This window comes from Lynx rufus, unplaced genomic scaffold, assembly GCF_022079265.1.
Source record: "Lynx rufus isolate CCGP_SWC_20201006 ecotype Redwood Valley unplaced genomic scaffold, mLynRuf1.p SCAF_16, whole genome shotgun sequence".
Taxonomy (NCBI): Eukaryota; Metazoa; Chordata; class Mammalia; order Carnivora; family Felidae; genus Lynx; species Lynx rufus.
Genome location: NW_025814830.1, coordinates 45,519,590 through 45,543,049, shown reverse-complemented (window position 1 = coordinate 45,543,049; position 23,460 = coordinate 45,519,590). Strand labels below are relative to the sequence as shown.

At 43.6% G+C, this 23,460-nt stretch overlaps 1 protein-coding gene across 9 annotated transcripts in view; it reads left to right on the top strand.

The window, feature by feature from the left end:
* The window catches only part of WDR59 (WD repeat domain 59), an 86,070-nt gene that overhangs the window by 38,901 nt on the left and 23,709 nt on the right, over positions 1–23,460 (top strand). For all 9 annotated transcript variants that reach the window (XM_047078770.1, XM_047078767.1, XM_047078773.1 and 6 more), the window contains 11 exons: positions 337–453; positions 4,531–4,608; positions 6,738–6,894; positions 10,146–10,225; positions 11,398–11,530; positions 11,664–11,788; positions 14,047–14,211; positions 16,210–16,305; positions 16,633–16,789; positions 17,238–17,307; positions 21,840–21,993. In XM_047078770.1, the coding sequence (XP_046934726.1) occupies positions 337–453; positions 4,531–4,608; positions 6,738–6,894; positions 10,146–10,225; positions 11,398–11,530; positions 11,664–11,788; positions 14,047–14,211; positions 16,210–16,305; positions 16,633–16,789; positions 17,238–17,307; positions 21,840–21,993 (1,332 nt within the window). The remainder of the gene's footprint in view (positions 1–336; positions 454–4,530; positions 4,609–6,737; positions 6,895–10,145; positions 10,226–11,397; positions 11,531–11,663; positions 11,789–14,046; positions 14,212–16,209; positions 16,306–16,632; positions 16,790–17,237; positions 17,308–21,839; positions 21,994–23,460) is intronic.

Genomic DNA, 23,460 nt, shown 5'->3' with positions numbered 1-23,460 from the left:
GGGCCGACACTGCAGTCTGTCCTATTTGGGGGAAGAGCACACACCGCCTTGTGTCCTTCATTAAAACTACGCATGGCGACGGAGCAGAAAGAAATCTGGCTCACAGGCCCATATGCCAAGCATGTGTGAAGGAGAGCTGGATAAGTCTTTTTCTGTTTGTTTGTTTGTTTGTTTGTTTGTTTGTTTTAAGCAAAAAAAGGGGAGTTTCTTAAGGATAGAGAGAGGATCTGGTAATACTCTTGTGTCCCCCCGCTGCCCATGTAACAGTCCGTTACATGGTAGACCCTCAACGAGTGATTTGTAAATCGACAACACTCGGTGCTGATCCTGTTGTAGAAACCCAGCACCGCAGTGGAGTACCTCGCAGCCCACCTCTCCAAAATCCATGGCCTGGACTGGCACCCAGACATCGAGCACATTCTTGCTACCTCCAGCCAAGACAACTCTGTCAAGGTGAGTGATCCACTGGGACAGTTGGGGTTCCGTGTGTGGGAGGCACCAGATTTCGTAACAGCACTTTCTTTGGAAAGAAGGCTACAATAAGTGAGCACAGTGTGTGTGTTTTAGGGGTGCACGGGCACGTAAACCTGGTTACGTAGGCCAGTAGGAATGATGGGGTAGCGTATCTCCGTTGTGGCTCCTGGGATTTGTTTAGACGGTTTCTTCTTTCCCTTTGTGAAAGGGAGTCAGAGACTAAAGCATTTAGAAAGGAAAAGCTTATTTGCAAAGTTGTCAAGAAGTCAGCTTTCAGAAAAAAACCAAACAAACCAAAAGCAAACCAAACCAAAAAACCACACCAGATGTATGTAAGTGAAGGAGAAAAGCCCCCAACGTTGTTAAGGTTACCGAGTTTGTGGTTCGTCTCCCTGGGGTGGAAAAATAGCAATTTTCTCACAAGATGATCATGTCTGCAAAAGTTAGGACATCTTCAGTCATCAGCACCGCAAAAAGTCGGGGGCAGAGTTGCTCTACTAGTTTCTGTAACTTGCTGGAAATGCTCGAGGGTTTATGTGTTTCGGTGACCCTCGTGTTTGTGGTTTATCGTGGAGTGTGACGTTTTGTGTTGTTTGCTCCTCTCCCGACTGTGGGATGTGCTGTGTTTAGGAAGTTGCAGGGCACAGAGTCAGCCTCGTTCCACATGTCCTCCTTGAGGTCAGGTCCCTGTCTGGAAGGACAGAGATTTGACCACAGAAGTTGACTTAGCAGTTTTGCGATTCAGCATTGTTGATTTAACGCTCTGTTTACATAGGCTCCCGTACCACGTCTTCTTGCGGTGTGGTCAGCAAAACTAGACTCAGACACTACGGCCTAAAAAGTTAACTTCTGCCTTGAGGATTGTCAATCCCTTTGGGTTGGAATTTACTTTTATGTGCCACAGCGGGGTTTTGTGGGTTTGCTTGTTTTGGATTTGGGTTTTTGTCACCTTGTTGCCCAAGTTCAGAACCCAGAAACCATCCAGTTCACCCCCTCCTCTTTCCTCAAGTTTGTCGCCATTCAGTGACGTCTTTCCCACCTGTGAGGCTGGGATTCCATAGGTATTAAAGCAGGTGACTGGCTAGTTTCCACCTGTGAGATTCAGCCCCTGTTCCTTACTTGTAGGCTTAGCCTACGTATTAAATGAGATTTTTTGACATGGTATTTGATGTGTTCCACTGTATCCTGGTGGATGGAAAGCAGTTTTTATTGAATGTAAATAAATAGCATAATTGCAGAAAGGGTAGGAGTTTAGAGGAACTTTGCATAATATTCAACCGTTATTTTTAATAATTTGTAGATAAGGGTCAGTATGTCTTTTTTTTCCCTACATAATCATTTTCTTAAGTTTACCTTAAGAAATATTAGCTTATAATTATAGTAATTTTTATTATATTTTTATTTTCTGAATTCTAAGGGGTGCACTGGAACAAGGTGCCGTTGAATGAATGTTTCACTCGAGTTAGGAAATTGTTAAACTGTAAAACTGTTGAATTGAGGCTTAGAACTAGATCGAAAAGAAAGAAAAGGATTTTTTTTTATGGCTATTAAAATTAGAACATTAAGGAAATAAAAATAAAAATAGAACATGACCACAATGAAATGACTTCATACCAGGTTAGGTGGTTGCCTTTTTTCCTGAACTTGAGTTAAGCAGCCTATTTTACAACATTGCCTTCTTTAGACAAAGTGTCCTGGAAATCCAGACACGGTTCCTCGGTGCATCCTGACAGGTGTGTGTCTGCCCATGGGTCAGGGTCACCTTACTGAGAGAGTCTTGTACCCATGACGCTGTTCAAGAATGTGATTCTTTCTTGCCTGAGGCTCTTCTGATATTTCTTCAGAAGCCTTCCTTTCTGATCTGTAGCTCGTAGCAAAGGCCCTTTGGCAAGTGAGAGAAAAGCAGAAATCACCTATGAAGGGGAGGATGGCATGGCTCTGGTTCTTATAGTGACCAGTCTGTCAGATTGAAACAGACCAAAGTCCTCCACTCACATGCAATATGTAATCGTTCCGTAAGACTGTCAGTGGTTGCCTTGAGAATAAGATCGTGTTCTGGTGAGCGAGGACTTGGTCAAATCCCCAGGGTCCTCTACCTTGTCTCCTAAGTTATATAATCCTTTTTAAAAAAAGGATTACTTTTGTTAACAGTTACCGTGACAGTCTGTAAATGCGCATGAATATGCTTCTGTCCGACATGACAAGTAACCAGTTGCCAAAATGTATTCATAATACTAATGTTTTACTTGTATGTAATTAGCTTAGGGAGACTGAATTTTTTTATTTGCTTGTTTTTCACATATGGGAGACTTGGTAACAGGAAAGCATTCATAAAGTGTTGGGCTAATTAAAAATCTGGAGAATGCCAAGCAGACCTAATGATGTCTAGCTTCCCTTCTTTTACAAGTTGAGGGAGCAAGTTGTAGTTTTCCCTGTGGCCATCTGGGAAATGCTGAGGCAGTTTAGCTGGAAAAGACATCTTAAAAATTTTATTATTTTGAATATGGAGCCCGAATTTGACAAAAATAAAGTGTTGTCAGAAGGAACAAGAATTGCTTTATGTGATTCCTTTAGAGCCACACTCTCCCTGAACCCCTGATTTCTAGCAACCAACCATTGTTGTGTTCTCTATCCCTGTAGTTTAGTCTTTTTGAGAATGTCATTTAAATGGATACATTCAGTATCTTACTTTCTGAGTTGGCTTCTTTTGCTCAGCATAGTGCCTTCAAGATTCATCCAAGTTGTTTTCAAAATCGATAGATCATATACTTTTTATTGACGAGCAGTAATCCACTATATGGATATACTGCTACAGTTTATTTTCTGTTGACCCATTGAAGGACATTGATGGGGCTGTTTCCAGCTTTTGGTGATTATGAATAGAGTTTCTATAAACATTCATGTATCGATTTTTCTGGGAATGGACCGTTTCCATTTTCCAGGACAAATACACAGGAGTTGAGATCACTGGGTCAGTGGTATGTGTTCATTTACTTTTTAAGAAACTGCCAAACTGTTTTCCAGAATGGCTTCTGTCATCTATTTTTTTTTTTTTAGTGTTTTATTTATTTTTGAGAGAGACCAAGCAGGGGAGGTGCAGAGAGAGAGGGAGTCATCTATTTTTAAAAATAATTTCTTAGTGGGGCGTCTGGGTGGCTCAGTTGGTTAAGCGCCCGACTTCAGCTCAGGTCACGATCTCACTGTTGGTGAGTTTGAGGCCCGTGTCGGGCTCTGTGCTGACAGCTCAGAGCCTGGAGCCTGCTTCGGATTCTGTGTCTCCCTCTCTCCGTGCCCCTTCCCCGCTTACGTTCTGTCTCTCTCTCTCTCTCAAAAATAAATAAACATTAAAAAAAAAATTTTTTTAAGAGAAAATAATTTCTTAGTACTTGAGTAATTCAGAGTCTCACTCTCGGTCCTCCTGCCTTTGTGCTCTGCCATTTCCTGCTTTCATGACAAATGTTCAAGCTCTAAGTGTAGTTGTCCCATCATGGAAAACACAGGCAGCTCAGGCAGAGTGTGTCTGGCTTACCTTCATATGTTCCGCGGCCTCAAGTTCCGCGTGTTCGGGGGCGGTGGCGGAGCGGGTGTGACCTTGCACGAGTTAGACTGTTCAGTAATTTAGCTTCTTCATTTGAAAAAGAGATGAATAACACCCGTTATTTGGTTGTAAAGATTAAGCGGGATACAGAGCTGAAAGCTCTAAACTCTGGAATGCAGTGAGTAGTCAGTACATCAGCCTAGTTCCTAGTTACATTACCCTACACGGTGTAAACGCGATGTGGCGTGAAAAAATGTTATTCTTACCTTTCAATTACAAGGCTGTTTAGTAGGCAGGATGATGATGGTGATCTGCCCCCCGGGGCCAGTCCTCGTGGAGTCCGGAAATTCCCCGGGAATGTTTGTAAATGGGAGAGGGAGGGTTGTGTCTCTGCCACGGTCCCGGGGCCAGGGGGCTGCGTGGAACACACCGAGGACAGAGCGAAGCTGGGCTCATTTCGGTTGTCGAGTCTTTCGATGGCGTTTAGTTCACACATTATCCTGCTCTCTTTCTTCCAGTTCTGGGACTACCGCCAGCCTCGGAAGTACCTCAGTATTCTCCCTTGCCAGGTGCCCGTCTGGAAGGCCAGATACACGGTGAGTGGGACACCCCCCCACCTCCTGCTGGGGAGCTTCACCTTGGTGTTCCAGTTGGGGGGGGGGGGCGAGGGCCACGAGGGCCATTTTCTCTTACTTTCTCTGTGAGGCAGTTTTCACTTCCTGTCCTGGTTGAGGGGTGGGGGCACAGGTATTTAAAAACTGGCGCTTCGAGTGTTGGGGAAGAATCTGCACTAGGATTGCTGGCCACCCCCTGGGAAGCCGGGCAGCACGAAGGTGGTCACTAAGGGCAGGGGAAGTGGGGAGATGGAGCCACAGGGTTGAAGCGCTTTCAGTCAGTGGATTTCTTCCCGATGGTGGGAAGAATTCTGGCTTTAGATTCGGAAGACCTGGGTTTGGGATCCATCGATGCCATTTAATTTTTCCCCAAGATTTATTGAGATATAACTGACATATAACATTGTGTCAGTTCAAGGTGTCTGATACACTTATATATTGCAAGACTACTGGTACCATAGCGTTAGCTAATACCTCTGTCACATCACATAATTACCATTTCTTTTTTGGCTTGAGAACATGTGATATTACTCTCTTAGCAACTTTTATGAGTGTAATATGGTATTGTTCACTCCCGTCACCATGCTGTATATTAGATCCAAAACTTACTTGTCTTCTAACTAGAAGTCTCAACTGGAAATCTGACCAGCATGTCCCCATTTCCCCCACCCATCAGTCCTTGGCAAACACCATCCTGCTCTCTGTTTCTGTGAATTCAGCCGTCTTAGAGTCCACATGTAAGTGACCTCACCCAGTATTTGTCTTTCTCGGACTTATTTCACTTAGCGTAGTGCCCTCAAGTCCACCCATGTTGTGGCACATGGCAGATTTCCTTCTTTCTCCTGGCTGAATAGCATTCCGTAGAATATATCTAACACGTCTTTATCTTTTCATCCATTGATGGACACTTAAGTCGTTTCCATATCTGGGCCGTTGTGAATAATGTTGCAATGAGCCATTTAATGTTTGTGTGGCCTTGGGCAGGCTACTGGATGCTTTTGAACAATAGTTTCCTCCTCTGTAGAATATGAATAATAATTTTTACTAGGTCTTCCTTTTTATTATTGTGATAAAATTTACCACTGTAAGATGTTCAATTCAGTGGCATTTAGCACATGCACAATATGCCTTTCCTTTTGAAAAATTGTGTGTGAAATGCTTTGTAAACCATAAAATGCCACAGATGGGGTGGGAGGCAGGCTGTTATCAGCCTTCCCACAATTTTTCCCATTGCCACATTGATAGCTGCTGATCAGATATAATCTATTGTCCTCAGTGTCAATTTGAAAGGGAGCACAGAGGTGAATAAAGCTGCATTTCTGCATTAGGCTGTCACCCCGAGACTCTGTGGAGCATAGAAGATAATTTAGGGATTAAGTGGCTTTTGCATCTAGGAGTGCTTGTCAAGAAATCAGACATTGTTCTTATGCATTGAAATACTTCTCTGGATTAATATGTTTCCTTTAAAAAATAAACAGAGAAGTCCAGGAGTGCTGCCAGGAGGGCAAGTGAAGATAAATGTGCTTTTAGATGACTGTGGTTTATTCCTTAAAGAACAGAGGCCGATTATCTACCAAATGGGCCCCTCCCTAGCAAATGAGGTGTGGATAAGTAAAACATGTCAGTCCTGAAATTGGAGGGTTTTCCTCTGAAGAGCTGCAGTTTTGGGGCCAGGGAGGTGCTGCCTGATGTGGATGTGTGCTTCCGGTGTGTGTCCACATGGCAAGAATTCTGCTTGCCGCTCTGGGGTTTTCCCCAGGGTGTCTTGCACACTCGTTCTGGGGAAGCGCTAGGATGCGACACAGTGTTTCATGATACGCAGCGGTCAGAGCCATTTGCTTGTTTCAGAATTTAAAGTTCTCCAAGGATTTGGCTTAGCTTTATTTTTTACCGGCTGTGGTCCTTTCCACGCGAAGAAAAAGTATAATAAATTCAGAAGGAAAGTAGATGTGATGATTAACTTATGGTATTGGAAAAAAATCTCCCCCGAGTGGTTGGGATCCCCCCATCGTGTAATTTATTTTAGTCAGGAAAGCATCCCAACTTGGGTAATTCAAGATTCAGCGGAGTCTCCCTGGAATAATCACCTTCTTTTCCCTTTCCTGCCGTAGCCTTTCAGCAATGGACTGGTGACTGTGATGGTTCCCCAGCTGCGGAGGGAAAATAGTCTTCTCTTGTGGAACGTCTTTGACTTGAACACGCCAGTGCATACCTTTGTGGGGCACGATGATGTGGTGCTGGAGTTCCAGTGGAGAAGACAGAAGGAGGGTGAGGGGGAGCCTGATTTCCTCCTGAGCCGTGGTCCACGGCATCTCCAGTCAGGGTTGGCCGTGTGGCCCAGCATGGGCACCTCAGGGCTGGGCTTTAGAAACGAGAGAGTCAGGGGGGTCGCCACCTTTCACGGTAGATGGGTAAGGGGGTGTACGGCTGTGGTTTCTCTCCCAGGTTTCCTCCTCTTCTCTTATGTTCAGTGTCATCTCTCACCTGTGTGGAAGAGATCCGGAAGAGATTGATAGACTTCCTGTCGGATCATCTCTGGGGCTGAAAAACTCTGGGGTCAGAACCCTCAGAAGTCTGGCATTCGCCCCTTTCCACTCTGTTGAGGAAGGAGACCTGAGGCCGTCATCAGCGCTGCCCACCAAATAACCCTAGTTCTCTTCACGGCACGTGGTGGTGTTTTATCTCCCACCTCCCTGAAGATGGGTTTGGCCAAACGTCTTGCTTTGGTCGTGAAACGTGAACAAAGAGATGCCGTCTCTTCTGGGCTGAAGCATTAACGGCCATTGTGCAATTAACACGCTCTCTTTGTTTCTGCCACAGCAGCTGGCAAGACTCCAGCTGGAGCTGTGCCCGTCGGCAGCAAGGATGAGGTGGGGGTGTAGAGGGAGCAAGATGTCCTTGCTTTAGGCCACTGAGTTTCGGGGATGGTTCTTGAAGCTCCATCTAGCCAGCCCTCACTAATGCAAGGTCGAGTGTAATGGGAATCACAAGCCCTCGGCCTCCGCTTCTCCACCAGCTCAGTGTGCCAATTTAGTTGCAGCCTCTCTTTTCTTGAGACCTTACTGTCGTGATCTCTAAAGGTTTTATGCAACGGAAGTGGATTTCGAGGTCTTTCCATACGATAGACGGAAAACCAGGCAGTGGAGTGGTGTGGACTGTCCAGAGTCCCGGGAAAGGTCTCTGGTAATCCTGAGATCAGAGCAGTCCTCTTATCCCGGCTTGTTTGTGACTTCACAAGCCTCTTCCAGGATAGTTTTTGAAGGGACTCATTTGATCACCCCCTGAATTTTCCCGTCTTTATTTCCCAAATCTCCCTGCTTCTAGAAACATGAGGCTGCTTGGTTTTTATCCCATTAATTTGCATGCATGACTTTGGCTCTCAACTTCCTCTCTTGCATTTTGCCATCGTAAATAGAAGATGTAGTTTCCTCATGGTTTGGCAGGGAGAGGTTGGCCTGTAGTTTTGGATTGGAATGAAAAGGTTTTAGCAACCCATTTTCAGCTATCTGTGTTGTCTGTAAGCCGGCAGGGTGAATTGTGTGTGTTGGGACCGTCTAGTCAGTAATGAGATTTTTGAGTACTGGTTACAGGTGCTTTTTTTTTCAAATTCCTTTTTATCGTAAAGTATATCATCTGTCTAGAAAATTGCATAAAACGTGTACATTCTAACAAATTATGAAGTGAAAATGTACATAACTACCACCAGGGTCTAGAAAGAGAACATTGCTAGAACCCCAGAAACTTCTCGATCACAGTGCCCTCCCTTCCCCAGAAGGACATGCTGTCCTAACACTCATGAGAATGATTATTTTTTTAGAGTTTTGCCACCCATTAGCGCATCCCTTGAAATAGTTTCAGTGTGCTTGTCGAACCTTTTATAAGTCTAATCATCCTGCATGTATTCCTGTATTTCACTTCTTTTTCAACTTCAGGCTGCCCCATTTTATTTTTACTGCCATGTCTTCCTAGTCAATTTTTACTGGTTTAATTTTGCTTTTCACTGCGGTGCAGGGGCTCTTAGAGAGGTAGGAAGAGAATCGGGGTGTTGTAGCCAGGGGAAGAAGATGCTTCATGAAGGAAGCGGCAGTCGCTGGTTGTAGGTGTTGCCGAAGGATGGATGTGCAGAATAAGAGAAAAGCGCTTAATGGTACAAATAGGAGGCCATATGATCATTAAGAGAGGAGTTCCAAAAGCGGATTGAGGATAGAAGCCAGACTACAAGGCAACGTGAACAGAGGCAGTAGGGACTGGATTCGTGAAAGAAATTGCCTTCAAAGGCAAGGAGCAGACTGAGTTGATGTGAGAGCTGCTGCCCTGTCTCTGAGGGCGAGGAGAAGGTGCAAGAAAGGGAGGGCGTGGGAAAGCAAGGGCCCTGTGGGAGTAGGAGAGAATGGGGGTGAAGGCACTGGTGGAGGAGTTGGGTTTAGAAGGGAATCAGGCATAACTTTTCTTCAGTCAGGGATATGAAGAGAAGCCAGATGTGGAGACAGACAGTGGCTGACACGAGCAGGAGTCTGTACGAGGGGACTCCTGGCAGGCAGTTATTCAAAAGAGCTGTGTCCTGTGGGGCACACACAGGGAAATGCTGACACATTGAGGAGCGGAGGCCCAACTGAAGGCAGTGACACAGAGAAGGAATTTTTGCTCCTCACCCACCCTGTTAGCTCGGACAGAGTATGTGCTCTGGTGCCTCCATTTTCCCATCTGTAAAATGAGGGAATTGGATGAAATTAAAATTCTAAAGTCTTCTAAATTCTCGGCTGTCTAAGGATGGCCATAAAGGCGATTCTAGATAGGACCTAATTACTCTGAAATGCCCTGATTTTTCATAAAGCTCTCTAAACCTTTTTAGAATAATTTCCCTTTGACCAGACCTAATATGTGAAAATGTAACTCAGGCCATTAAGAACATTCAAGATCGATTATCCATTTTATGAAGAGATGCATCTCTTTGCCAAAAAATTCTTTTCAAACAGTAAGGTGTCATTATGCTTTTAAAGCAATTCATTTCAAAAAATCATATTCACGCTCAGCTCCTCTGGAGCGTGTAAAAGGAGGAACATTTGTGGAGGCGAAAGTTCAGTGTGACGTTAAATCCCAGCATCCCTTTTCACCTGCTCACCTGCCAGTTATTATTTCGCTTCATTTAAGTTTCTGCTCAAATGCGACTTCCTCAGGGAGCCCTGTCTAAAAATAGCTCCGCCGGCAGTTGTCTTATCCTTTTTTGCAAGAGCGCTATCACTCCCAGACATTTTATCGCGTATTTATCTGTTTGTCTGTTGCCAGCACTGGATTGCGAGCTCTGTGAAGACAGAGGTTGTTGCATTCGCGCCGTTGCCCTAGTATCTAGAACGGTGCCTGGCATATAGGCGTTGGTCAGAAAGTATTTATTGAATGGATGGATGGCCAAATGAAGGGAGGAATCTTGCTCCCCTGCAACTTGTAGCAAAGTTGATGTTGAATCCGCACCCCCCACCCACCCTCCAAAAATTCCAGGATTCTTATTTGGTGATTTCTAGGGTCCAAGGATTACCAACTGGTCACGTGGTCACGGGATCAGACCTTGAGAATGTGGCGGGTGGATTCCCAGATGCAGAGGGTATGTATTCAGCACCCTTGTGGAGGAGTATAACCGGGTACGCTGGAAACCTTAAAACAAAACAAAACCAAAGGTTAGTAGTTGTGGAAGTTAGAGGGTACATGACAGACATTTAATAATACTTGATGGTTGGCTGAGTGGCTTGTATAGGCCACACTGAGGCTGTGCGGTCTCCAAGAGCCAACTTTCGTATCTGGCACTTCTAAGCGTGAAAAGCCTCTGACTGCCTTTTCTCCTGTCCCGGTAGGAGACTGTAGATAGCCTACTGAGCAAATGGCCTGTGGGCTTAATTTCTTTCTCTTCTTCTAAATGAGCTAGGAAGTCGAACCTTACGCTCTGCAGTGTTCAGAGCCCTTTACATCCATCAGTGGCACCTATTCTCTGAAGCCTTTTTCAAGGTTTGCCCCACAAGTTGTTTCTTCCACGAACCACGGTGGCACCTGGTGTGACCTGCTGCCACGACCCCTTGCTGTGTTCCCGCCTCAGTGTGGTTCTTTCGTTCAGTGGCCACGCTCCTTAAAGGCAGGAGCCACACCTCCCTTGTATTGCTTCCCCCACAGTGCTCCGTATAGGGTGGATGGAAAATGCTGGCTGAAATTTACAACACCGTGGAGTTGGGTTTTTGGTTTATTGTGTTTTGGGTTTTTTTCGGTGCTGAAACCTGGGAATGAGAACATGCAACTCCTGCTCTTAGGTTTGTGAGTTCAAGCCCTACATTGGATGTAGAGGTTACTTAAAAACAAACAAACAAACAAATAAATAAAATTTAAAAAAATGTGCAACATTGCTTAGTAAGAAGTCACTCTTGAGCATTTTGGTCAAGTATCATCACCTTACTGCCTTTCAAATATATTTTCTCCAGAAAGTACCATGTATTCATTTTTGGTCTTGGGTTAGCTGAATAACTCCATAAAGGCTTGGAATTTAAAATAATGTTTTCTGAGGCTTGCATAAAGGATGAACAGGATGAAAAATTTCCATGTAGATAATAGAGCCTATTCTCCTGTGTATTTAACCAGGGGGAGCTGGTGGTGGGTAAAACCTATTTTGATTGTCTCAGTTTTGGGCTGACGTCTTTTAGCCTTCGTGAGTCCCATTTTTAAGTCAGAACCAGACTCGATGAACGTTTCCGCTGACTTCCGGAGACCTAGATCTTTTACCCTTTGTTGCAGCTTTGTGCAAATGACATATTAGATGGTGTTGATGAGTTCATTGAGAGCATTTCTCTTCTGCCGGAACCAGAGAAGACCCTTCACACTCAAGATACGGATCACCAGCACAACTCGAGCCATGGGGAGGAAGAAGGTAATTGGTTAAACTGATGTTTTAGGTGAGGTGCCCCTCTGCATTTCAGTTCTGGCAGGTACCCCAGAACTGCTCTCTGACTCATTTTCAAAAAACATTTTCCAACAACTGGAGACCCTCTCTCTCCTGCTAGTCTTAAAGGAAGACCCCCCAAGCAGTATCCTGGAAGAGAAGAAGTCAGATCAGCTGGGACTGCCTCAGACTCTGCAGCAGGAGTTCTCCCTGATCAACGTGCAGATCCGGAATGTCAACGTGGAGGTACTCGGTAGTCTAATGATTGGCTCATGCTTGCAGATGGCACTTTGTGGGAGTGGGGACTATTTGAGCCAGGATGGTGGCTACAGATAGCTCCGCTGCTCTAACAGGTGTACCTCTCTGCTTGCTTTTTTATTTTCTAGACTTTCTAAGGAAATAGAAGTCTTACAATGTAAATTATATTCTTGCCATACTCTCTTCTCATAAGCTGGACCGAGGAATAAACTGGTGTTCACGTGTCCTGAAATCCTCTTAGATGCTCCAACACTTCATTTTCCCATGTGTGAAGATCCTTAGATCCAGGAAGGCTCCGTGAGTTGGCAAAGGTTCCTGCCATAGTTAATGGCAGAGCTGAGTTTGGCAGCCACGCCTGCCTCCCCAAGGTTCTTTGTGCTCTGCTGTACTACCTGCCCTTAGAGCTGGTCATTTCCTTAATGACTTCAGCTCCTAGTGAGATCACCAAACCTCTCTGTTCGTCTAACATGTGGAAAGATTTACTCTTTTCATTTTGGGTGGGTAATGAAATGCTTTCCTTCAGAGAACTGAGTCTGTGAAGAAGGTTTTTTTTTTCTTTTAATGTTTACTTATTTTGAGAGAGAGGGAGAGACACAGTGCACGTGAGCACAGGGGCGGGGTAGGGGCAGAGAGTGAGGGAGAGAGAATCCCAAGCGGGCTCTGCGATGTGAGCACAGAGCCCAATGCAGGACTCTGTGTCATGAGCTGTGAGATCATGACCTGAGCCAAAATCGGGAGTTGGACGCTTAACCGACTGAGCCGCCCAGGCGCCCCTGTGAAGGAGTTTTGAAGCTTGATTCGTTTCTCTTTTGCCCAGATTCAACAAACGGTAGGCATGGATATGTACCTGTGTGTACATACTTATCTCCTTTGGCCTTTAAGACAACTCTGCAGGGGGGCACCTGGTGGCTCAGTCGGTTGAGCGTCCGACTTCAGCTCAGGTCATGGTCTCGAGGCTGGTGAGTTGGAGCTCTGCATCAGGCTGGCTCTGTGCTGACAGCTCAGAGCTTGGAGCCTCTTTGGATTCTGTGTCACCCTCTCTCTCTGCCTCTTCCCTGCTTGTGTTCTGTCTCTCTCTCAAAAATAAATAAACATTAAAAAAATTAAAAAAAAAAAAAAAAAACAACTCTGCAGGGGCACCTGGGTGGCTCAGTCAGTTAAGTGCCTGACTTCAGTTCGGGTCATGATCTCGCGGTTCGCAAGTACAAGTCCCGCACGGGGCTCTCTGCTGTCAGCATGGAGCCCGCTTGGGATCCTCTGTCCCCCCTCTCCCTCTGCCCCTGCCCCCTTGTGCTCACTCTCTGTCTCAAAAAGAAATAAACAAAAAAAATAAATGAAACAACTCTGCAACACGTGCTTTTATCCCCACTTAACAGAAGAGGAAACACACACTAAGAGATGTAATGACTTGTCGGAAGTCAGCAGCTATTTGGTGGAAGAGAGAATATTTGAAATCTGTCCCCAGATTTCCCACCTGTGTTCCTGTTTTTTGCTCTACTCCAGCTGCCTTCTCTGGTGGGCCGCACAAGAAATCAAGAGAGAGAAAGAATCCTCTGATTAATTGGCTATCTGTATCGATTCAGATCATACCCCCTTTGTTGAGAACAGTTGAGAAGAGTGTGGATAGCCAAGTGATTCTCTTTTCAGAAGGAGATCTTGATTCCTTTTCCAGGAGTGCTTTTTTAAAAGTATTGAGATAAAATTCACATGGCATAAAGTTTACCCTTCTAAAGTTTACAGTTTGGTGGTTGTAAACCTCAGTCGCAGAGTTATGCAACCATCACCCCTAATTCCAAAGCATTGTCATCGTCCCTAAAAAATCCCATATCCATTAGCAGTCACTTCTCATTGCCTTCTCCCCCCAGCCTCTGGCGCCGACTAATCAACTTTCTGTCTCTATGGATTTTCCCAGGAGTTCTTTTGAACTTGAGTCAGGTATTTCCATTCTTCCTGCTTTCTTTTCTCGTCTCAAAATAAATATAACAAGTTCCAGTCTACCTCACAGCTTTAGGTTGGAGCTTTTTTACGTCCAAATACTTCGAGCTTATTAAATCAGTGCTAAAAATGAAACATCTGTCTTGAACACAAGTTGTCTGAATCTTCCAGATTCACTTGTCTTTGGGGAATCCCCCCCTCCACCCAGTTACCAGGAACCTTGAGCTTGCACTTAGCTTGTTTAAATTCATTTGCGTCTGTAAACGAATGGTGGCCTACCTCCCAAGTGGTTGTCCCTTTGTCCCCTGCAGATGGATGCGGCGGACAGGAGCTGCACGGTGTCTGTGCACTGCAGCAGCCACCGCGTCAAGATGCTGGTCAAGTTCCCCGCGCAGTATCCCAACAACGCTGCCCCCTCGTTCCAGTTTATCAACCCCACCACCATCACATCCACGATGAAAGCCAAGCTGCTGAAGGTGGGGGTCTGTGTTCACAAATTCTCCTCAGGTGTCTTAAGAGGAAACCTCTGTCCACGGGCGTCCGTGTCTGAGTTGAGGAGTAAGGTCGAGTGAAAAGTCCGATAGAGAAGATTTGAAAGTGATCTGTCCTTCCGCGCCACCGGGTTAGCCCTTGCTGTTCACTGTGTGTAGCAAACAGTGGAGGTGGTCCTCAGCCTTTTTGGGTCGTGGAGCCCCTTTGAACATCTAATGAAACCGACAGAAAAATTTGCGCAACTGTGGTATATAATTTCAGAAACACTGTGCGTGAATAGGATGCGGTTCCAGAATTGCCTCTCATCTGCTCAGAGATCTCATTAAAGCTGTGCATCAGTCCCGGGTTAAGAGCCCTGCAGTACATTTTCATTTATCTGGAAACAGTAGGCAAGATGTATTCTGAAGCTAAGAGATACTTTATAATCAGAAAACAAAATGTGAGGTCACTAAAAAAGTTCATTCCATGAGAGGAAATGGTGTCATCCCAGAGCGCGGCTGGCTCGTTGAACACGTGAGGCGTCTGGAGGCATGGCGGTGCCCGAAACAGGGCCGACCGGCACGGCGTCTGCTCTTAGCTGCTGGCTCAGGAACTTGCTCTGTCAGTTCATGCAGAGCTAATCAGGCAGAACCCCCATTTAAACAGCCCCACGAGCTGGGGATGCTACACCTTTTTCAGTGTGAGCAGCAGCCTGTGTGAAGTAACTGAAAAGTCCTGACCAACCAAGTTGACCCAAATGCTGTTCGCTTTGGCCTAGTTTGTATTATACACACTTGGCCTGTCTTCTTGGGATAAGATACGTAGCCAAGAAATTTTTCAGGTGGCGTAAAGATCTCTCAGACGTTACTTTGGTTTTGTGGTAGAGGTACATTTTGTGCTTGGAATTTTTTGAATCCAAGTATAATTAACATACAGCGTTAACAGTAGTTTTAGGTGTACAATACAATGATTCAACAATTCTCTACATCACTCAGCACCACTCATCGCGTTAAGTGTGGTCTTAATCCCCATCACCTATTTCACTCATCTCCCACCTACCTCCCCTCTGGTAACCATCTATTTGTTCTCTCTAGTTACGAGTCTGGGTTTTTTTTTTGTTTTTCTGTGCTTGGAATTTGAATATTTCATTGTCTTATTTGCACATACAAAAAAAAGATAGATCTTCCTATTGGTATACAAATGATAGGATTAGGAAGTATCTCTAAAAGTCTAATTGAGTACTGTCTGACAGAAACAGAATGTAGGCTACACGTAATTTAAAATTTTCTAGTAATCACACTAAAAAAAATGGAAAGTAGCAGGTAAATTAATTTCAATACTATTTTTACTTAATCCAGTATGTGCCAAGTGTTATATCAACATGCAATCCATATAACAATTGTTGAGACACTTTGCATTCTTGTACTAATAAGTCTTCAACACTTGGTATGAATTGTATGCTTCCAGAACCTCTCGATTCAGACTCTCCTCACTTCCCATGCCCCGTAGCCCCACATGGGTAATGACTTCGTTACAGGACAGCCAGTTTACATGCCTGTCTTCAGTATGTGTATGTCATTTTAGGTCTCCAGTATGTGCCTTAAAATGTTAGGATTTATGTTTTTAAAGAAGAAAAAAATTATAATAATTTCCACTGGATTGAAATCTTCTCCCCCGGGCTTGTATTGAGCACTACTTCTAAGGTACTGAGATTTTCCTGGGAGGGATAGGGGTCACGCTAGGACAGGGCAGGAGTAGAATTCACAGTAAAGATGTGTGTGCACACCCTGGCTGAGGAACGGGCTTCTCGAAGAGGGCACAGAAACGCATCTGCTCTCCGCGCCTCTAGAGCAGGTGGAAAGTAGGTTGCTGCACTGGAAGCCTGAGGCACGGCTGTGCTCCAGTCTCCCTGCGTCTTCACGGCCTCCCACTGCTTTGAAGAATAAAAGTGAATCAGGAGAGAGAAGGTTGCTATTCTTGACTGTGTTTCGTGCCTTTTCTAGATCCTGAAAGACACTTCCCTGCAAAAAGTGAAGCGCAACCAGAGTTGTTTGGAGCCCTGCCTGCGCCAGCTCGTCTCCTGCCTTGAGTCTTTTGTGGTGGGATTCTTGTACCGACTCGTGCTTTGGTGTTTTGTTTCATTTCTTCCTCCCCAAACTAATGTGTCCTCATTTTGTAAGTCAGCTTTAAGACAGCCTGTGGTTTTTAGTATGTTAAAATTTTTTTTAAGTTGATTTATTTATTTTGAGAGAGAGAGAGAGGCAGAGAGAGAGGGGGAGAGAGAGAATCCCAAGCAGTCTCCACACTCTGATGTGGGGCTGGAACTCCCCAAGTGTGAGATCATGACCTGAGCCGGAACCAAGAGTCAGACGCTTAAACGACTGAGCCACCCAGGTGCCCCTAGTCTGTTAATTTTTAAATTTCAGAACCAAGAAGACAGCACTTCCAGCAACCCCTTTGCACTCCCAAACTCCGTCACTCCGCCCTTACCAACGTTTGCCCGGGTGACCACTGCCTATGGGTCATACCAAGATGCCAACATTCCCTTCCCTAGGACCTCGGGGGCCAGGTTCTGTGGAGCAGGTTTGTCTTTCTTTTGGTTCTCTGACTGTAGATTGTGAGAGTGAGAAGCTGCGACTGTTCTATAGTCTATAAAGAAATCTCAGACAAATCAGAAAATTTGTCGTCGTTTCCTGGTAACTCGAAAGATTGCGAGAGTGTTAAATGGTATGATGCTGAATTGGCTTCTGTGGACATTTCCTGAGAATACTCAACAGAATTGCAGTTTTAATTTTTTCATTCTGACGATCCCTGATTCTCAACGTAGGACAGGTCCCCTAGCAAAGAAGTAGAAAGTACCTGAGAAGATTTTTTCTACACCAAACACATCCCATCCTTCCTGGATCCTAGAGATTCTGACCTTTGTCCTTGTTAAAGTGTGGCTGTAGCGAGGACTGACCGGTGCTGCCTTCGGATTTCCCGCGTGCAACTCATTGACCTTGATGTGCCCATGTGGTGTCTCCTTTGTCAGGCTATCTGGTGTATTTCACGCGGCCTATGACGATGCATCGAGCAGTGTCTCCGACAGAACCTACTCCGAGGTGAGCCTGGGAGAGGCAGGTGTAAGCTGCACTCACGGAGCCATAAGTGGGCAGACATCCGGGGTTTATCACTGCGTTGGTCTTGGGACAGTGTGTGTCAGTTCTTCAGTAAATACCCATTAGAAGATTCATTGGAGAAAGATCAGGTTCATTAAATTGCTACTCAGCTGAGATTTGTACTGTCAGGTTACCACCAAACCACTAGAAGAAGTTTGATAAAAGTTGTTGTCAAAACAAGGCAAATTCTTTTCCCCTGTTGCTAAAGTATTATTTGAACATTAAATAACAATAGAAAAATAACAAAAAAAAGGTCATCTCTAGTTCCACAACATTAGTATGCCACTTCTAACATTACCAAAACATGTGAAATTTTTATAAACTACATTCAGTGGTTGGAAAAACTCCAACATTATGGAAGTTTTCAGTTAAGATTTGAAAGCTGTTCTTTTCCATGGCGAGTCATCGTTAGCAATTTAACATGCTTCCTGTCTGGTCTCCATTATTTTTCTGTGTGTCGGTTTTTTGTTTGCTTTGTTTTGCTTTTAAGAGGAGATCTAAGGTAGCAAATGGGAATGTGGACTCCGGAGCCAAACCACTGGGTCCAAGTCTTGGCCCTGCTGTTCTGTGACCTTAGGCAAGTTATCTAAACCATCCTTGAGTTTCCTCACCAATAAGGTGGGGATGATAGTGACACCTACATACTTGGGTTGCTGGGAAGAATCACTGAGTTAATCCCTGGGAAGCATTTAGAATACAGCCTGGCATGTGGCTCTGTGTTTCCTATTACTACTGTTTAAGTTTTCACTGTTTTACTCAAATATAATTCACATAGTATACAGTTGACCCATTTAAAGTATATAATTCAGTGGCTTGTTGTGTATTCACAGATCATGTGCAGCCATCACTACAGTCAGTTCTAGAACATTTTTCATTACCCTCAAAAGAAACTGCATCCCCTAGGTGTCAACACTCCCAAGTCCCCCTTTCTTCCAGTACTGGGCAAACACTGATGTACTTTCTGTCAATCATTTTGCCTATTCTGGGCATTTTATAGTAATAGAATCATATAATTATGTGGTCCTTTGTGACTGGCTTCTTTCACTTAGTGTAATTTTTTTTTTAACTTTTAAAAAATGTTTACTTATTTTTCAGACAGAGGGAGAGACAGAGTGTGAGCAGGGGATGGCAGAGAGAGAGGGAGATCCAGAACTCAAAGCAGGCTCTAGGCTCTGAGCTGTCAGCACAGAGCCCGACGAAGGGCTCAAACTCGCAAACCATGAGATCATGACATGAGCTAATGTCAGATGCTCAACTGACTGAGCCACCCAGGCGCCCCTTGCTTAGTGTAGTGTTTTCACGGCTCATACATATTGTAGCATGGTCAGTAGTTCTTTTTTTGTTTTTTTAATTTTATTCTAGAGAGAAACGTGTGAGCAGAGGAGAGGCACAGAGGGAGGGAGAGAGAGAGAGAGAGAGAGAGAGAGGAAGAGAGAGAGAGAATCTTAATCAGGCTTCCACACTCAGCTCAGAGCCCAACAGGGGGCTTAATCTCACAAACCGTGAGATCATGCCCTGAGCCAAAATCAAGAGTCAGATACTCAACCGATTGAGCCACCCAGGCGCCCCAGGACTTCGTTTTTATTGCCAGATAATATTCTGTCATATACATATGCCACATTTTATTTATTTCTTTATCAGTCTGCGGACATTGGGGTTATTTGCATTTTTTGGCTATTACAAATAATGCTGTTTTGTGCATTCATGTACAAGTTTTTGTGTGGACACAGCTTTTCATTTTTCTCCAGTATATACCTATGAGCAGAATTGCTGGATCCCATCATAAAGTTTTTTTTTTTTTCTTAATTAATAAACTTCATGTTTTAGAGCAGTTTTAAGTATGTAGTAAAATTGGGTGGAAGGTACAGAGGGTCCTCATATACACCCGTCCCCACACATGCACAACCTCCCCCATACCACTGGTTTTTTAAACTTAAAAATTATAAGGTGCGTACGAGGGACTTCTGCCCCTGCAGTGCGGTGTCTAGGATAACATGAAAGTCCTCCCATTGCGAACACCTGGATGTATGGGATGAAATATAATTAGCATACTTCCAGGAAAGAAAGATTGAACTGAGTGCACCAGGAGGCACCACTGCTGTCCCGGGAGTCTGCCAGTCTCTGCAGTCACCTGAGCAGATGAGACCTTGACTGCACAGGCCTGGGGAGTTAAGTGTCAGAGACCCCATGTATTACTTGGGTTCTATTTTCGAAAGGTTGGACTAGAAAACAAGCACCTGCTCTCAAAGGGAAACAAGAATATGTGTATCTGGGCTTCGGATAAGAGGGAAGAATGTTCCTATTAGAACGGTTTGCACACTAACAGTGTTTCAGTGAGGTCTGATTTACAGTACACAGATGTGAAGTGTATACCTTGATGACCAACACCCAGATCAACATAGAGAACAGGAGTTTTCTCTGTTTACACCCAGAAAAAACCAGTCTTCCGACTTCCATCATTGTAGTTGTGGTTTTGCCTGTGCTTGAGCTTCATCTAAGTAGAACATCAGGCAGCATGTGCTGTTTTGTGTCTCACCTGTTTTGCTAACTTAATGTTTTTTTGTTTTTTGTTTTTAATTTTATTTTTTAAATTTACATACAAATTAGTTAGCGTATAGTGGAACATCCAAATTAGTTGGCATATAGTGGAACATCCAAATTAGTTGGCATATAGTGCAATGGTGATTTCAGGAGTAGATTCCTTAATGCCCCTTGCCCATTCCCCCCTCCCACAACCCCTCCAGTAACCCTCTGTTTGTTCTCCATATTTAAGAGTCTCTTATGTTTTTGAAATTGATCCACAGAGTTGCATATATCGATGGTTCCATTGTATGAAAATAATACAATTTATCATTCTCTTCTTGAGGGATATTTGAATTATTTCTAGTTTGGGGCTATCATGAGTAGACCTACACACAGAAGTCTTTTTATGGACATGTATATTAACTTCTCTACCCAAGGGGCAGAATCCCTGGGTCATAGGTTAGGTGTATGTTTGATTTTTTTTTTTTTTTTTTTTTTTTTAGCATTGCCAAAAAGTCTGTCCCCAGTGGTTGTGTCATTTTACACTCTTACCGGCAATGTTTCAGAATTATAGTTGCTCCACATTCTTTCCAAAATTTGATGTTTTCACTCTTTTCAAATTTAGTCATTGTGATGGGTATGTGGTATCTCATTGTGGTGATGACTGGTGATGTTGGGCAGCTTTTGTGTGCTCATTGATCATTTGGGTATATTCTTTTGTGATGTGCCTGTTCAAGTATTTTGCTCATTTCTGTAGGACTAGGTTTCTTATTATTTATTTGTGTCAGTTCTTTATTCTGGTTCTAAATCGTTTGCTGGAAGTCCAGATAGATTTTCTCTTAATCTGTGGTTTGTCTTTCTCCGTAATGATTTTTGATAAATACAAGTTTTTAATTTTGATAAAATCCAATCTATCACTTTAAAAATTTTATGTTTAGTGCTTTTGTGTTCTAGAAAAAAAAATCTTTGCCTAACCCAAGGTTACAAAAATATTCTTCTCTTTTAAAAGTTTATAGTTTTAGAGTCCTTCTTTAAGGTCTGTAGTCAATCTCAAATTAATTTTTTGTGTGTGTGATGTGAGGTAGGGGTCAAAGTTTGCTTTTTTCAGTAGAGCTATATAGTTATTGTTCCAGCACCATTCATGGAAAAATTTTGACTTTCCTCATTGAATTTGCATTGATTAAAAAAAAATTGCATTGATACCATTGTTGAAAATCAATTGAATATGGTTGTGGGTCTATTTCTAGAGTCTACTTTTTTCCTTTGCTCTATTGGTTTCTCTTTATGCCAACACTATACTCTTAATGTAGCTTTTATATTGTAAGTCTTCAAATCTGCTAGTAAGTCCTCCAGTTTTATTACTCTTACTCAGGATCATGTTGGCTATTGGCTAGGTCTTTTGCATTCCTGTAAAAACATGACATGGCTAATCGGTTTCTACACAAAAATTCTCTTCATATTTTGATTGGAAATGTGTCAACTCTACAGATCAGTTTGGAGAAAACTGACATCTTGACAGTAATATGGAAACTTCTCATCCACTAACATGATACTTCTCTGATTTCTCAGCAATATTTTGTGTTTTCAACGCACATTTTTAAATTAAGTTCATTTCTAGGTATTTGATGCTATCGTAAATGAAAATTTTAAGATATTTCTAAATGTTTGTTTCTAATGTATAGAAATGCAGATTTTTATAGATTGGCCTTGTATCTAAATTCACTTATTCATTCTCATAGTTTGTAGATTCCTTTGATTTTCTATGTATACAGTCTTAGAAGTATTCTCCGCTTTTGCAGACAAAAGTCGTGTTTTGTTCTTTTTGTTGAGTTTCCTTTTTTTCCCGTTTTACCCATCTTTTCCTCTTGGTTTCATCATGTGCTTAAGAGCAACAGTATTTGGAAATAAGGAAAGACTGAAGCCAGTATGGATAATTCTGTTTTCAACTACAGGTCTCTGTCAGCCTTGTCTGCTTATCATACTGGCTTGATTGCGCCAATGAAGATCCGCACAGAGGCCCCTGGCAACCTTCGTTTATACAGTGGGAGCCCCACTCGAAGTGAGAAAGAGCAGGTCTCCATCAGCTCCTTCTACTACAAGGAGCGGGTAAGCAGGAGAGGCATGGCCTCTGATTCTTATTCCTTCTAGATTTTCGTTCTTTGTCTCCCTGCCTGCTCTGCACAGCAGCTAAGTTAGCGATGCCCCTATAGTCTCTAACTGTCAAAATTAGTTGGTTCAAGAAAGACCTTTGCTTCGTTCCTTTCAGTTGGTTTTAACTACTGTGAATTGTGTGTGTGGAGGGATGGGTTGGTTCTTAGAATCCATATTCTTCGCTCCCCATTTAACCCTATCCTTGTTACCCCCATTTACGAAGCTTGATTCCCCTTGTTTCAGGTAGCATAATTTAGCTGCAGATCTTCCTTCATATTCTGATGTTTGTCAACAAATTTAGGGATGTTTCTGAAGGCTTGGGATCTCGATATATTTAGAAGTTCATAGTGGTGAAAAGTTATAAAGTTGATCTCTAAGAGGTCTTAGGCTTTTACTAAATCTCCACTGAAATGCCCATCTGAATGGTCAGTTTATACAAAATCACCCGAGCCTGTCCTGTGTTCCTGAGTTCTTAAGGAACTCATCGTTCCTAATGTAGCTATTAAGCTGTCAGAAGCAGAAGCCTTGGGTGACGACAGTGTAGAGAATGTTGGCAGAGCGTAGGAATGCTTCTAAGAACTCTTCCTGTGTTGTCAGATTGAGAGGCTGGTTTAAACTGGCTTTTAACTGAAATGATGTTTTAAGCAGAGCTCGGTCCTTAGGAATTCTTTGTTGTTGTCCCCGGCTAAATGATGGATTGACTCTAATTGAAATGTGTTTTTTAAAAAATTGAATTATTTTAAATAAAAACCCAATTTCCAGCAAGTGTTAGAGGTGTCTTCACCTCGATTGCATTGTATTGTCTAACCTTGGTTCACACTGATAGTTGTCCACCTCTGACTTTGTGTAGTCTTAGAGTTTGTATGTGACTGAAATGAGCGAGCGGCAGGAGCTGATGCTTGAGATAGGACCGACCTTGGACAAAACCACTCACTTGAATGGGGACAGTGATATTTTTGTTGCCTTTCCGTAGTCCCCTTCTTCACATCTCTGATGGAACTGTGCCCCTCTGGCCGTTGCTGACTGTCTCAGAACACATATATCCCCACGAGTCCTTTACATTCAAAATTTTTAGGATTCCCCCCCACTCCCTCCAAGCAAGCTAGCAGGCAGCTGGCTAGATGGTCAGAACTAGGGCATTTTATTGACATAATAGCCAAACAGACTCATGGTTGGGTAAATGAGGGAATTTTCTTGAGTGTAAGGGCCCATTTGAGGAGATCTCTTAGTCCAAGAGAGTTCTCAGTCCTCCTTCGAATCATGTCATGTGTTACTCATGCTTGGGTTTGGATTGGGAAAGTAGGTTGACTAGCACTTTTGACCCTGATAGTGCAAAAAGGCCATGTCTAGTCAAAATAACTCCGTTTCCACCAAAAGAAACTCCGTTTCTAGGGGCCTCTCCTAATGCAAAAGCATTTGTAA